Source organism: Apis mellifera, linkage group LG3 (assembly GCF_003254395.2).
Source record: "Apis mellifera strain DH4 linkage group LG3, Amel_HAv3.1, whole genome shotgun sequence".
Lineage (NCBI taxonomy): Eukaryota > Metazoa > Arthropoda > Insecta > Hymenoptera > Apidae > Apis > Apis mellifera.
Window position 1 is genome coordinate 3,038,785 of NC_037640.1, and position 14,947 is coordinate 3,053,731.

General features: G+C 24.8%; 2 protein-coding genes across 2 annotated transcripts; one reads left to right on the forward strand and one right to left on the reverse strand.

The window, feature by feature from the left end:
* The first annotated feature begins 333 nt into the window (after nt 1-333).
* LOC408762 (uncharacterized protein MAL13P1.304) lies at nt 334-4,856 on the forward strand. The gene is made up of 5 exons (XM_392296.7): nt 334-754; nt 982-1,229; nt 1,331-1,513; nt 1,613-4,365; nt 4,437-4,856. The coding sequence occupies exons 1-5, from the start codon at nt 488-490 to the stop codon at nt 4,622-4,624; spliced, it is 3,639 nt and encodes a 1,212-aa protein (XP_392296.4). The 5' UTR covers nt 334-487; the 3' UTR covers nt 4,625-4,856.
* A 598-nt stretch (nt 4,857-5,454) lies between these two features.
* Nucleotides 5,455-14,798, reverse strand: LOC410970 (rab GTPase-activating protein 1-like). The gene is made up of 18 exons (XM_394446.7): nt 14,402-14,798; nt 13,547-13,725; nt 13,272-13,446; nt 12,995-13,193; nt 12,741-12,924; nt 12,297-12,662; nt 11,937-12,212; nt 11,680-11,848; nt 11,369-11,610; nt 11,094-11,282; nt 10,856-10,981; nt 10,596-10,781; nt 10,325-10,499; nt 7,970-8,160; nt 7,801-7,860; nt 7,529-7,720; nt 7,211-7,448; nt 5,455-7,102 (listed from the first exon to the last, which is right to left on the reverse strand). The coding sequence occupies exons 1-17, from the start codon at nt 14,409-14,411 to the stop codon at nt 7,215-7,217; spliced, it is 3,153 nt and encodes a 1,050-aa protein (XP_394446.4). The 5' UTR covers nt 14,412-14,798; the 3' UTR covers nt 5,455-7,102; nt 7,211-7,214.
* Nucleotides 14,799-14,947: the final 149 nt, after the last annotated feature.

The following is a 14,947-nucleotide window of genomic DNA, read 5'->3' on the forward strand; positions in this document are numbered from 1 at the left end:
CAAAATTGGGAAAGTTAAGAAATTACAATTATTTTGAAAAAAAATTTTTTTTATCAAAATAAAAAAATAAATAGAAAACAAGTAATTTAAAAAATTTTTTTTAACTTAATAAGAATTTTTTCATAACTGATTTTATCATTTTAGAAAATTATAATTGAATATAATTTTTATAATGATGATACTAAATTGTACGAGTACAGAATACTTTGATTTCTTTTTTATGATTAATTTATGATTTTATATTTTTTTCATATTTTTTTTTTTTAATTCCATGATGAATTGAAAATAAAGTTTAATTTATTTTGAATATTTTTTATTTCAGTATTGGCGCCTTTTAAATAATTCTAACCAATCAAATATCTTTAGGATAGATAAACCACCTTCAAAACAAAACAATATGGCTGACATTACGCACAACGGAAAGTGAACCGGGATGCATTAATAAAATTTGATAGTGATAAAATTGCCATTGATTTTCGTTATTGACATGATCATTGTACTATTTCACGTTCTTTATTTTTTTAGCAAGTTTGTATATCAAAATTACGGAAATAAAAAGCAAAAAGCCATAAACGATGATACGATTAACACGGATATACAATTCAAGATTTCTGAAAGAGATTATAAAATGATAGATCCATCTGCATCTCAAGATTTTGAAGAAAAATCTATTAAATTTTTTCCACCAGCATATTTACAAAGATACATTGCTGTAGCTGATGTAATTGATAAATATCATGGGAAATTACGCAAGGTACAGTACTTTTTTATTTTATATCATAAGTGCACAAATTTTTTTTATAGAATATATATTCGGTTTATATTAGTTATAAATATTTTGCTTAATAAATAATCATCGTTATATTTCATGATTATTATATAAATTTACTTTTATTTTATTATTAAATTATCTTTTATCAAATTAATTTTAGTCTAATGATAAAATGATAAAATGATTGTAGTCTTTTTTTTTGTTTATAGATTGTTGATTTTGGATGTGCAGAACTTGATTTTTTGGTTTACTTAAAAAATAGAGCTGGTATAGAAGAAATATTATGTGTGGATATTGATAGATCACTTTTAGAAGCTTCTAAAAATAAAGGTGCTCCCTTAGTATCTGAATATTTACATACAAGGACTACACCTCTTGTAGTTGAAATATGTGAGGGTAGTGTTACTCACAATGACAAGAAATTAGAAAATACTGATGCTGTGATCTGCATAGAATTGTGGGTTATTATTTAATATAATTAATTATTTTTAAGTATAATGTTTTTAATAGAGAAGCCTTATTATTTTCATGATGATAATAAATATTTTGACACTTTAGGATTGAACATTTGCATTCAGATATCTTGTTGGATGTACCTTATAATATTTTTGGATATATTAAACCAAAATTGGCAGTAATAACAACACCAAATGCAGATTTTAATGTACTGTTTCCAAATTTTTCTGGATTCAGACATCCTGATCATAAATTCGAATGGACTAGAGAACAATTTCAAAATTGGTAAAAATATATAATTTTCTTTTTAATTGAAATTAATTATAATCTATTTTTATCATATAATATATAATATGATGTATTAATATATATTTATATTAATAGGGCTGATAATATTGTTTTAAGATATCCTGACTATTCTGTAACATTTGATGGAATTTGTAAAGGTCCAGAAGGTTCAGAACATCTAGGATGTTGTACTCAAATGGCTGTTTTTCATCGTATTAGTGAAAAAGAACTTTGTAATATTGGTATTGAAAATTTATTTAAAACTGTAGTTAAATATGAATATCCATTTCGAATAGATAATCGTTCAGATGAGGAAAAAATTCTTGATGAAGCTGCATATTATATTAGATATCTATCTTATCAAAATGAAGATATGGAGGAAGAAGTTCCATTAAATGTATTAATAAATATGTTAAAGTCATTTCATATTTCTACAAATACATTGCAAACAATTTTAGAGGATGGTGGTTGGACAATTGAAAATCATGAATCTGGACCAGTTGTACTAGTACCACCAATTTCAACATTTTCTGATGATAGTGCAGTATTAAGCGAAATAGCGCAATTTAATGACCATTCTGATCTTTATTCAGATGAAGACTGGCCTAGAGAAGCTGGACCACCTATAAATTCTAATAGATTTTTAAGACAAGAATCTTCAGATGTATGGAGCAATGAAAATTGGAATGAGGAAAGTATTGTTATTCCACAAAATAATTCTATCCCAAATAACAATACCTATCTCTTTGATGAAGAAAATATTTTATTAAATAACGAATCTGAAACGACAAGAAATACCGAAATTTTTGAGAGAGACAATGAAATTAACGATGAAGAAAATTTAAACGCAATATCTAACATAGATAATTTTAACAACTCATTTTATAATGCCAGTCCATTGCGTTTAAATGAATCAACAGAATTACCTAATTCTATAATAAGTTCTTTAACAAAATTTGAAGATGTGAAAGAAGACTCATTTTTTTATGTAGTATCAGACGCACAGGATGATCCCACATCAAGTACAGCACAAAAACTCAATCGTACATTAGATATTCCGGTATATATGTCCGTTTCGCGAGCATCTACTTCACCCGAACCATATCTTTTACACGCTATCAAGATGGATTTAAAAAACGATAGTATGTATAATCAAAGTATGAGTAATCATTGGTTAAATAATTCTTTTGAACAGGTAAATATGTCAATAGATGCAATTACAGATACAAATAATATCAAACACAACAAATCATTAGAATATAATTTTGATGATCATTTGCATAATAAATATTTAAATACATCATTTAAAGAAAATGAAGATTCTGACATTGAATACAATATAGATAATAACACAAATACAAGTACAAATTGTTTTAACCAAAGTGAAGTGCAAAATGATAGACACAATAGTAAGATCTCAAGAAGTAATTCTAAACTAGAAGATGAATCAAATAATGTAGTCGTTACTAGTAATGCTTTAATAGAAAATCGACCACAATTTACAAGTTCACCAAAAATTGAGATTAAAATGAATAACATGAAAAAAAAACAAAGATCTCTTGATTATGATGAACAAAAAAATGATTCTAGTTCAAATATCACACAGAAATCTCAATTAACTAATGATAGCAGTAATAATTTATCAGAGAATAATAAAATACTTTCACAAAGTAATAAAAATATAAATATATTTACTATGTCAGATAGTTATTCAAATGCAATAAAAGAAAACTATAATAAAGATACATCTATGTATCAAATTGATGTAAAAAGTAAAAATCAGTTAACAAATAATTCTAATCAAAATATATTTATTGATAGTGATGCATTGACAATAGCTTCTACATTAAATAATGATATACAAATAACAGAAGAATTGCTTGAAGCAAATTTTATAAGTAGTAACAATAGTAAAAAAAGGACAACTTCATCAGTAAATTCTGTAGCACTTGATCAAAATAAGTGGCCAGATTCTTGTATTACAGAAAATATAGCAAAAGAAGAAAAAGAACTTCCTATACTAAATACAAATAACATACAATCAATAAATTGTGATACAAAATTTTCATTAAAAAATCAATTAATGATTAAATCTGAGTCACAAATAGATATTTATAACAATGATGGAAGGACTGAAGTACATAATGATCATGACTTAAAAAATATTAAAAATGTAAATAATATTGAAATATCTTCTAATCATGCCAAAGATATTACTAGTTTAAAAAGTATTCCTTTAGTATCTAGTCTTCATATTGAAGATGAAAGAAACATTCAATTTATATCAGTATTAAAAAGTGAAGAACGATCTGAATGTAATGTAGAAAATCTTGAATCAAAATATAAGAATATAAATATCGTAGAAGTAATAGAAAGCATTGAATCAAAATCTTCTTCTCCAGAAATTGTAGAAACACCTCCAAAAAGTTGGTCTCCTGAAATAATAGATTCCGGATATCCAAATTCCGCTTCTGCTCAAGATATGACACCTGAATACGATTTACCAAGTATTGCGCAAGATCATATATCCGAATCCGAATCGCCAAGTATAGCAGAAGCCCCAGAAGTCGAAATGCTCGAAGTGATTGAAGTTGAAAACGGTGATCTTGCAAATAATAATAGAGATGATGAAGGCAATAATATGATAGCTGCAGAATTAAATGATTTAGAAGATTTGCAACCTTTAATTGAAGTACTTGAAAATGATATTGAAAACGAGAATGATATTTATGCTGTAGAGAATGATTTTCCTATATGGTTATTAAGAATACTTAATATGGCCAATCCAATTGATGTTGAAATACACATGAGAGATCATAGAGAACTAAGATTTGCAAATGGAGTAGCAGGTAATTATTTGTTTGTATTCATATTTCCAATATAAATAAAAATGAATTGATATATAATGATTTCTAAATAGATGATGCAAGATACATAAATATAGAACGCGACGAAGGTTTTGACAGTACTTCAGAAGAAAATAGTGATTTAGAAAACAATGAAATGAGAGATAATATAAATGAAAATGCGCTAAATATTGAAAATGATAATGAAAATGCTTCTAACAGCGATAGTGGAAGTGAACAATGGATTACAGGTGACACGTGATATCATTAAAATAAATGTAAATGATTTGACATATCACAATATGCTTAAAAGTCTGAAGATATTTATAATTTTGAAGGTAATTATTTTTGAATATTCTTATCATAAGTTTTTTTTTTTTTAATAATTAATAAGCTAGTTTTGGAATATGTTTATAAATGTAAACTAATATGTGGATATTCTGAAGTATTATAAAATCATAAAAAATTTTCAATAAGTAAGTAATAATAAGTTTCTTAAAAAAAAAAAAAAAAAAAATTTTTTTTTTGTAAATAAAAAATCAATTTTTTTTTTAATTTAATTTTTCTTATTTTACTATTTTCTTTACAAGATGTTCATCCCATTGAAGGGTTAATATTCTTTAAATATAAATATATTATATAGTATAGTATTTCAGTATTAATATATCTGTATGCAATTATATTATATTAATAAGATTTGCTTATTACAATTTGAAACATTAAGAATATCGAATTTAAAAAAGATATATATTTTCTTACAATTTTCAAGACTTTCTCGTCATATCGTTTAAGTACGTAAATAGAATTTGTGATGCGCTATTTTACCTATGTATGGTTTAGAAAAATTTATGACTATGTTATATTTTTTTTCTATATGCATCTATATAATAAAATGCTTTGTTAATTTATAATGTTTTCTATTATATATTGAAATCTACCTAAGATTGAAATGGCATATCATTCGATTTCCATTTTGAATAAATAAAATATATTTTCTAAACAAATAATTTTTATCAATATATTAATTATCTAATAATAATCCAAAAACTATTATTTGGTATAAACTATTATTAATATCACAAAACACTTATGAAATAGACAGATGATATCTTTCTTTATTTCAGTAATAGTGGAATGACATTACAAGGTGTACTGTGATACATATGTAGTAACTTAAATTTTTACATGACTTGTTAGTAGGTTGTCTATATTTATATATTTTATATATATATATATATATATAGTTTTTGTGTGGTATTTACAAAAAGTATATCTTTTATTTTATATAAGATGCAGGATTAGCTATTGTATGAATTTCTAATGATTATAAATTTTAGTGTATGTTTACTTCAATAACTTTATTTTAATAAAAATTAAATTAAATTAAATTATCAATTTAAAGGAAAAACAAGAAAAAATCATTACCAATCTCTTCCGTAAATTTTACGATGCAAGATAATGGCACTATATTAATTACTGACAAAAATTCAGTACAAAAGATGCAAAATAAATTATAATCAATTCATCAAATAAATTGCACTAATTACAAAGCTAGATTTACAATTTAAATTATTCTTTCACAAACATTTTTAAATATTTATTATTCCATCTTATTGTAACATAAATTTTTATTAAACATCTGATTAAATCCTAACTTCAAGTAGTGCCTTAACATAATTTATGGCCTTAGATCTAACATGTATAGACTTTGTCAAAAAAAAAAGCGCAAATAGTAAATAAATATATCTTTAAACGTCACGCATATATGTATCGTTTATAAATTATAAACTTATCATCATAATCAAACTATTTAAAAGAAAAGAAAAAAAATAACATAAGTGAAAAATTTTATTGCAAAAATATCGTATCTACTTTAACTGTTATGTTATGTTGTCCAATTATTAATATCATAAAAAATTTTGCAATATTATTTTGCATCTATCAATTGAAATGAATTATATATAAAAATTATGTTAAATATTTCTTTTCATCTATTTTACTCGTTGCGTTTTAAAGTTAACTGTGAAAGCGCATATGTTAATAGATATTTTTTAATCAAGAACTCTTGATGTTTCGGTTAAAATAAAATTTTAATAAAAAAACGCACATGTATGATTTTGGAATGTCACGATAATAAATACGTACAAAAAATTGATAAATGAAATTGCAGATATATAATCTGCTTTCACATGATTCAACTTACTAAATGTAGAATCTCTGATTTCTACAGTCTGTTATATTTGTTAGTAGCCTGAGAGTGCTATTTATATACAGTAAATTCTATAGTACTCCTATTTTTCACATCTTAGACTAGTTTCATAGAAAACGTAGTGAACTTATCGCTAACATCTATTGTAAAATTTTTTTGCATCTCCAGGCATGCTCTATCACTTAATATAAGATTTTAATTTCATGTGAAATTCCTTATTAAGATATAGAAATTAAATTTCAAATAATATTGAAAATTTATAAACTAAATTGAAAAATGAGTATACTAAAATAATTAACAAATATAACAAGAAATATCTCAAGATTAATATCAAAGATGTAGGATAAAGCTGCTCACGCTAAAAGCACGCGATTAATAGTGCACGTGAAGAATCTGATGTAAAATATACTGAGTATGATAAACAGATCAAGTAGAATACTACATGTAATTATGGACGTACATTATGTATTCGAATTTGTATTTGAAATAGATCTTCTCCATGTAATATGAACTCTTCTTCCAAAACTTCGCCTATTTAAAAAAATTTTATTTTAATAAATGTTTAAAATTATGTTACAATTAATCTTCTCTCTTTTTTTTTCTATCATTACTTTATTATATCTCTATTCTAGTACTTACTGAATCACACAATTTCTTTGAGATTATCTCGAGTCTCACGATTACGGGAATGTATCAAGTGATGCATTTCACCTCCAGGTGCACTGTCTCGTCTCAAATCTTTCATTAATGAAGGAGTTATTACTTCTCTTTTATTTGCCGCTTCTTTTATGCTTGATAATGTCTTACTAAGCCATGGCCAGCTATTTCTTGCTGCTTGAAGTTCGGAAGCGGTTGCATGTAATTGATGCGTTAAATCCTATAACATGTATTAATTTTGTAGTTTTGTAAATTTAATTCTAAGAAATAATTAAAATTATAAACAGTGTGCATATCTACTTGATTTCTACATTCCGCTTCGACATGAGCCAGTTTTGTTTGAGCCAATTCCAATTCTAATTCTCGTACTCTTTCTTGTACTCTATGTAACATAGGATCTATTCGATTTTCTAAAGGATGTGCAATATCTGCCAATATATTGGATGAATCCATTATGCAATTTTTACACTTTTCACATTTTGAAACTTTGGACTATAAATAAATTTCATTACAAAATGTTATAATATAATAAATATCATAAAAATTTAATAAAAATAATATTTTTTACTTACTCGTAATTCACTAAGTGTTGTCTTTGCAGCATTATAATCATCTTCTAAACGTTGACAAATCTGAAATAAATATTATATCCAAATAAACATTAATAAAATTAATTAAATTATATAATAAACATAATATATATATATATATATATATATATATTATGTTAGATATATTTACCTGCTTATATTCGGCAATAATGATATTACTTCGTCGACTCTCCGCATCTGCTCTTGCTACTTCTCGTTGCAACATTTCTTTGACTTGAATCAATTCAGCTTCTAATCTCTGTTTTTCCTCTTCATTCCGCGCTACTGTACCTCGTAATTGTTCCACTTCATTACTATATTCATCGGCATTTTCTTGTGCTTCTATATAATATAAATATAATATAAAAGTATTATATATTAAAATATACATGTTTCAAATTCTTTATAATAATTAAAATATAATAAAAAATAAAATACATTTTTTATATTTTATCATTAAAATATTTACATGATTTTATTAATTTTCTAAAATGGAGAAAAATATTTTTAATTGTTATTATATAAGAAGCATAAATATGATCTTACTCTCTATCAATGCCATTATATTATGACTCATGATTCCAACAGTGAAATACTGAAACTAAATGATTTCAATGTAATTGGTCGACATATAATATTTTATAAAAGCACAGATATGATATCTTACAGATATCAATGTTCTACTATATTTTCTGTCCTGAACATATCACAACTAATTTTGAATTATTAATTGTAAATGTTTCTTGCATATAGCTTATAAATGTATAAATATAACTTTAATAATTATATTAAAATTTTAATATATATAAAATAACTTAATTTTTTAGGATCTTAATATTATTTTATATAATATTTTATAAATCAAAGATATAATTTATATCTGTTGTAATAAATATTTTCAATAATACATTTCTATATTTATTAATTTTTATAAGCCTTAACAACTTTGTATACAAATTCTTGCTAATGTTTTTTGAATATTATATTATAGTATTCTAAAAAATTGGATAAAAATTTTTTCAGAATATAATCTCTTTTTAATTTTGTAGAAATTTCATTGAATTGTGTCGAATGCAAAAAATTAAATATAAAGTTATAAATTTATATTTTCACAATTATAATATATTTCATGCAATTTTAATTGAATCGACAAATGAAACTAAAAGTGTAAGGAGCAGGGTATACATAGGTGAATTGACAAAATTAAAAACGCTATTCTAAATGGACGATTTATTTCTGGTATGAAAAAATAAATAATCTTTTATAAAAATTCATACACAAGACAGTATACAAAGCAGTATGGCTGAATAAGCACGAAGAAATATTATTATAAACAACACGAAATTAGAGAAGCTTTCAGATATTATAACATAAATAATTCAATGAAAAAATAAATACAATTTTTAGACAATATTATAGACAATATTTTTGTCTATAATAATTAATGCTAATAATTTGTGCTTCATTAAACATAATATAACAAAAAATATTTATCTTGCATTATAATAACTATAATATTTCAGCCAGTTCAATGAATTTTAAAAAAACTCGAAATTAATTATAAAAAATAAATGTTAAACTAATGTTTTTATTAGTATTGTTTATTTGAAAAATATAATCAAATAATAAAGAAAACATACATATATATATATATATATATATATTTCATGATTCATCAACTGGTTGAAATTTCATTGTGCACAATTATCTTTTAATTCATGTTTTATCAGCACATGTACACAGCTTGCAACTCATTAAATTTGATAAATAATATATTCAATGAATCATACAAGATTTAATAAACTAATATGCAAAAATAAAAAATCTATTTAAGAATACAAAAAATATTTGTTTATAAAAAAAAAAATCTTATAAATTCTTCATTAATCATTTTTTTTTTTTTTTTTAAATATATTTTGCTATATAATTCTTATCGTTCCGCACAATATTAAGAATTTTATAGCATTCATGATTTATATTTTTTCAAAAACTTGAGTTACATTGTATATATCAAATATTTTTACAAACATTTTATTCACTATTTATTGAGTTTCGTTAAAAAACTAGATATATTATGGACATAGTTTATGCTTTGGTATAATAAGCATGAAATTATGTCATGCAAATATAAATATTATTTTGTATAAAAAAAGAAATTATGTGATATATAACGTGACATATATTTTTCTTCATTTAACAGCCAATAAAATGCTGCCATTTTTCTTAAAAGTTATGACTAGTAAAAACATATATTATTTTGATTTTTACTTATATTTTATACTTCATTATAGTCAATGTAGTGCGTATTTAAATATTATAATAATTAATTTTTACACCTGAATTCTAAAATATGGCAACGAAGCCGAACATATAAAGCTTCGATATAACAAAAATATTTTTATGCAGACTGTACATGCGCACAAAACAATATTATATTTTACATCATTTTTAGATGTACAAATACGATTCAGTATTTATGTAATTTAAACATAAAATATGAAATTACCTTTTAATGTCATAAATTCCGCTTCATATTTCTTCAATTTCTTCAAAGTAACAGAACAAGCTAACTTCATGACGTAACGCGATACTTCTTCATTTCGACAACGTTTAGGCAAATGCACTCTAAAGTATTTTAATATACTTTCAAAATCTAATTGGAGTAATTCCTTTTTGCACAACTATATAAATATAAATGAAAACATTAATCATATGTTTTACAAATTTTGTAGAATATTTTTTTATTCTATAATATTTTATAAATTAAAGATATTTACCATTAATAATGCAAGAGCAACTTGGAATAATGTATCAAGTCCTTGTAAAAGAAATACATCCAAAATATGGAAAACAAGATATAATGGAAATCTAGCTGTAAACAGAGTTAAAAACCATTGTGCAGCGAACATATGTGTTTCTACACCGCGATCGCAAAAATGTTTATATAATTCTGGCAGCTGATCCTAAAAAATTAGTAATAATTGCAAGTAAGAAATATTGTATAATCCCATTTAATTAACTAAAATGTATTACAAACCTCTATTAATCTATTAAGCTGATAAAATCTCATATGAAGATTATCAAATCTATCCTTATATAAATCTCTTAGACCATAATCATACATTAACTTAACCAGAACACAAAAAGCTTGTTCTTCCGGCATCTACAAAAAATACCTAATGTTTTTTTTTTGTCATTACATACCATAATAAATTACTATCATACAAATAAATATATTTCTTATAAATATTAATCATTTTATATCAATTACTTACGTGAAGCAATAAACTAGCAACTAAAAAACTGAGTCCTTGACAATATCCTACTTCTTCATCATACACTGCATATGCTTTACTTATTCTGTACAAAGAATCTTGTCCTAAACCACCTGTTTCTTTGAAAAAGTCATGGGCAGGAAATGTTCTATTAATATCTCTTAAAATAACGCTCTCACAACTGCTTTCCTATAGATTGTATTAAATGTAATATAATACAATTTCCTATGGATACAATATGAAATACAATTTTTCATAATATTATTTTTATGTACCTTAGTAATTAAAGTCCTGTATCTATCCATCATTTCTTGTGAATTATCGCAATTACTTAAACGTTGCCAAACTTCACCGCGTAAAGCTTCAGGAATACCTTGTTTTGTAAGTTTTATAAGAAGTTTTGGACGCTGTTCATTTACTTGCCAACTGTCAAGTACTTCTGCCCAATTAGCTAGTTCATCAGCAGAACAATCTTTTGATACTTCACCTGTACCACTTAACATTGGTTCATCGCCATCTATTAATATAAAGGTATAATCAATATATTTCTTATTTTTTCTTTTAAATAAAATACAAATTTTTTTACCTGAATCTATTTCTTCTTTAGGTGTAAGTGTATCAATACTAGTTAAAGAAGGAGATCTTATTAGTGATGCTAAATTAAGAGCAAGATTTAATCTGTTTCTGTCTAGTTCTCCTGAAGTTTCTATACTTTGTACTTCATAATGAACTTCTGTTCCATCTCCGGATATTATCTAAAAATAATAGTATATGTTTATAAAGTTTATACTAAGATGATTAAAAAATTAATTAAAAAAATTAATACTTTAAATAATATCGTACTTCTTTCGAATTAAGATAAAATTGTTGAACAAGATTTCGTTTATTAAAATACCAAAATCTTTCATTTTGTGGAAATACTTTAACTAATGTTTCTATTATAAATCTAACAGGTTCTCGAATACCACGTATTACTAAATCAACAGCAACTGTCATATAAATTTTTTCTTCTCTTGGAGTTTCAATATTAAGAGTTTCTAAGGCTGGATCTGCAGGATCCCAATGTCCAAATATGTTATAACATTGTTTATCTTGAATTAATGGACCAGCATTGACTTGCTAAACAATAATTTAATTTTATTACTGGAAGAGTAAACATATAATTAAATTTTGAATATTTAATTTTTATATATTTAATTTTACCATTTCCAGTAAGCGCATATCACTATGTTTAACATTGCGACCAGGACTAACAAGAACTCCAAAACATCTTTCAACTTCAAGAGTAATTCCTCCTTCTTTGCTAGAAACTTGCTGAATACTTAAACACACTTGTTTAGCCACATTACTTCGAAGTTTGAAGCAATTTCTGTCCTTAGGAACTATACTGAAACCTCCTTTGCCATCTTCTTCTTTTATTTCCATTGTTACTTCGAAAATAAATACCCGAGAATTAGTCTTTTCAGTTCCAATATTAAAACCATTGAAATCACTTCCTGTTAAAGAACTAGTCATTGATCTTGGTATTCTATGAAAAGCTTTGGAAAAGCAAGCAGAAACTTGTCCTACCTATAATGAATAATAAGATTAATATATTTTGATTTATTATATGATTATATAATGTTATTTTACAAAAATTAAACATACTGCTTCTGGTATATCACATCGAAAAACATGACACTGATAAATTGCAGATTCCAATGTATCTCCATGTGACCATGTAAAAGCAAAACATGCTGCACATGGACCAATACTTTCACCACGTGCATAAAACAAAATTCGTTGTACTTCATAATGTGCCATTGGTTGTTGAGTAGCAGCATCATATAATCTATTAGATAATTATAACATATGATATATATAATATAAAACTCAATATAATTTTTTTTAATTATACTTACACAACAGAACCTTGAGAACTACTAGGTACAGAAACAGATACTTTAATTCCCAAATTAAGAGATTGTTCTGCATTTAATATATTCATATTACGTTGTATTTCACATTCTGATTTTGGTGCATTTATTGTTGCTGATCCCAAATAAGTTACACCATTAAAAATAGTGCATTCTTGTTGAACATGAGCCAAGGAATTTATTTCTAAAATACAATAAATTATATAATACAAGATATATAAAATATTTTTTATAATTAATATAAAGAAATAATAATTTATACCTTCATCAATATAATCTTCTGGTTTCATGATATCTTGCTTTTCAGATGCAACCATACAAGAACTTACATCATAAAACTTACTTTGGCCTACTTTTTTAGATTTTGGTTGAGTTTGTTGTGCACTGCTTACAATTTTATATTCATTGCTTTCCATCTTTGAATCTTCTGTTAATACCTAGTTTTTCAATTAAACACTTAGATAATAATTGATATACAGTAAAAAAAAAACACAGATTAATATTTTTTATTTATAAATAATGTAAATATGTGCAAACCTCACGAAGATTATTTTGCAGATCTTCAAAATTGCCGTTATTGGCAATTTTTAGCATTGGTTGTTCAATCAATGCTTGTTGATGTTTTCCATTACCTCTGTCATTTACAAATTCATATTCATCACTTGTTGCCACTGATTCCATTGATTTAACACTCATACTATCCTCCATAACTATGTCTATAATAATATATATAATATTATTATTATTATTTTGTCACAATGAAAAATAATGTAAAAAATTATAGAGTTTAGAGTTTTTTACTTAATATATTCTTATATTCTTATATTTTTATATAAAAATTATATATATATAAAACATATATATATATATAAATATATATATATGTATATATGTTATATGTATGATGTATGCATATATATATATTTTAAAATTTAATAGTTATATGATGATTAAAAACAAAACACAAAAATATATGAATTCAATTGTGATCACAACTACATAATAAATTTAGAGATAAAACTAATTGCACATTTACTGTATATAGAAGATATACAATATGCATTCTATTTATAGAATGAAACAAGCAAAAGAATATATTTCCCACATATGATTGCACTTTATTCACTATCTTTCTCAAATGCATTTAATTCAATTTTTACTTTTTCTATAACCAGGGAATATCATTTCAACGATAAATTCAATACAAACAATCGAAGTGGGTAAAAAGAATTTATACTTGTAACAGAATTCTCTAATAATCAAACGTCTATTTCAATTTAATAACACAATTCAATCAAATACGAATAAAATAATTCACTAAATCAAGATAGAAAAGCAAAACAAGCTTCGCGCATATAAAGTTCGATACGACATCATTAAAAGCACACTAACTCGAATTCATAATGTCGATTTGGCTGTCAAGTATTTCGGATCATCTGAATTGCATTCTTAAGCAGACTTATTCCTTGGTTTTCGCTGGTGAACACTTTTAGTTGTTTGCTTTTATTCGTACCCCTAGCAAAGAATAGGGATTACCCTCTCGATGGATCCAAAATTTGAAAAGACACCGGTGCCTCTTCTTGCGTTATTGTTGATTAAAACTATGGACACACCCCAATTCCACAATCCACGCATCGATGTACCACGTTTAAATAATTTTTCAGTAGTATCGATGAACATTTACATGATTTCACTCGCGTCAGAAATAATTTCATTTGACAGAAAAGGCAACCTTGGCGTCAGCCATTCGAGTACTAAGGCCCCGGAAGTCTGCTTTGTTACAATGAATTACGAGCAAATCATTTTAAAGCGCGCAACAACTTCGAACCAACTTTAGTTGCTTTCTGCTTATATAGATTAAGATTATTTTCTTAATTATATCTATTTTTTTATATTATATAATCATAAAAAGAACGCTTATATTCTTTATTGCATCAA

Bases quoted from the DNA above. Each gene is read 5' to 3' on its own strand.
- LOC408762 (XM_392296.7), top strand. From the start codon at position 488: ATGATCATTGTACTATTTCACGTTCTTTATTTTTTTAGCAAGTTTGTA. The intron at 755-981 runs GTACAGTACTTT...TTTTGTTTATAG, and splicing joins ATCATGGGAAATTACGCAAG to ATTGTTGATTTTGGATGTGC. The intron at 4,366-4,436 runs GTAATTATTTGT...ATTTCTAAATAG, and splicing joins ATTTGCAAATGGAGTAGCAG to ATGATGCAAGATACATAAAT.
- LOC410970 (XM_394446.7), bottom strand. The intron at 12,213-12,296 runs GTAAAATTAAAT...ATTATTGTTTAG, and splicing joins ATATGCGCTTACTGGAAATG to CAAGTCAATGCTGGTCCATT. The intron at 11,849-11,936 runs GTACGATATTAT...TATTATTTTTAG, and splicing joins TTTATCTTAATTCGAAAGAA to ATAATATCCGGAGATGGAAC.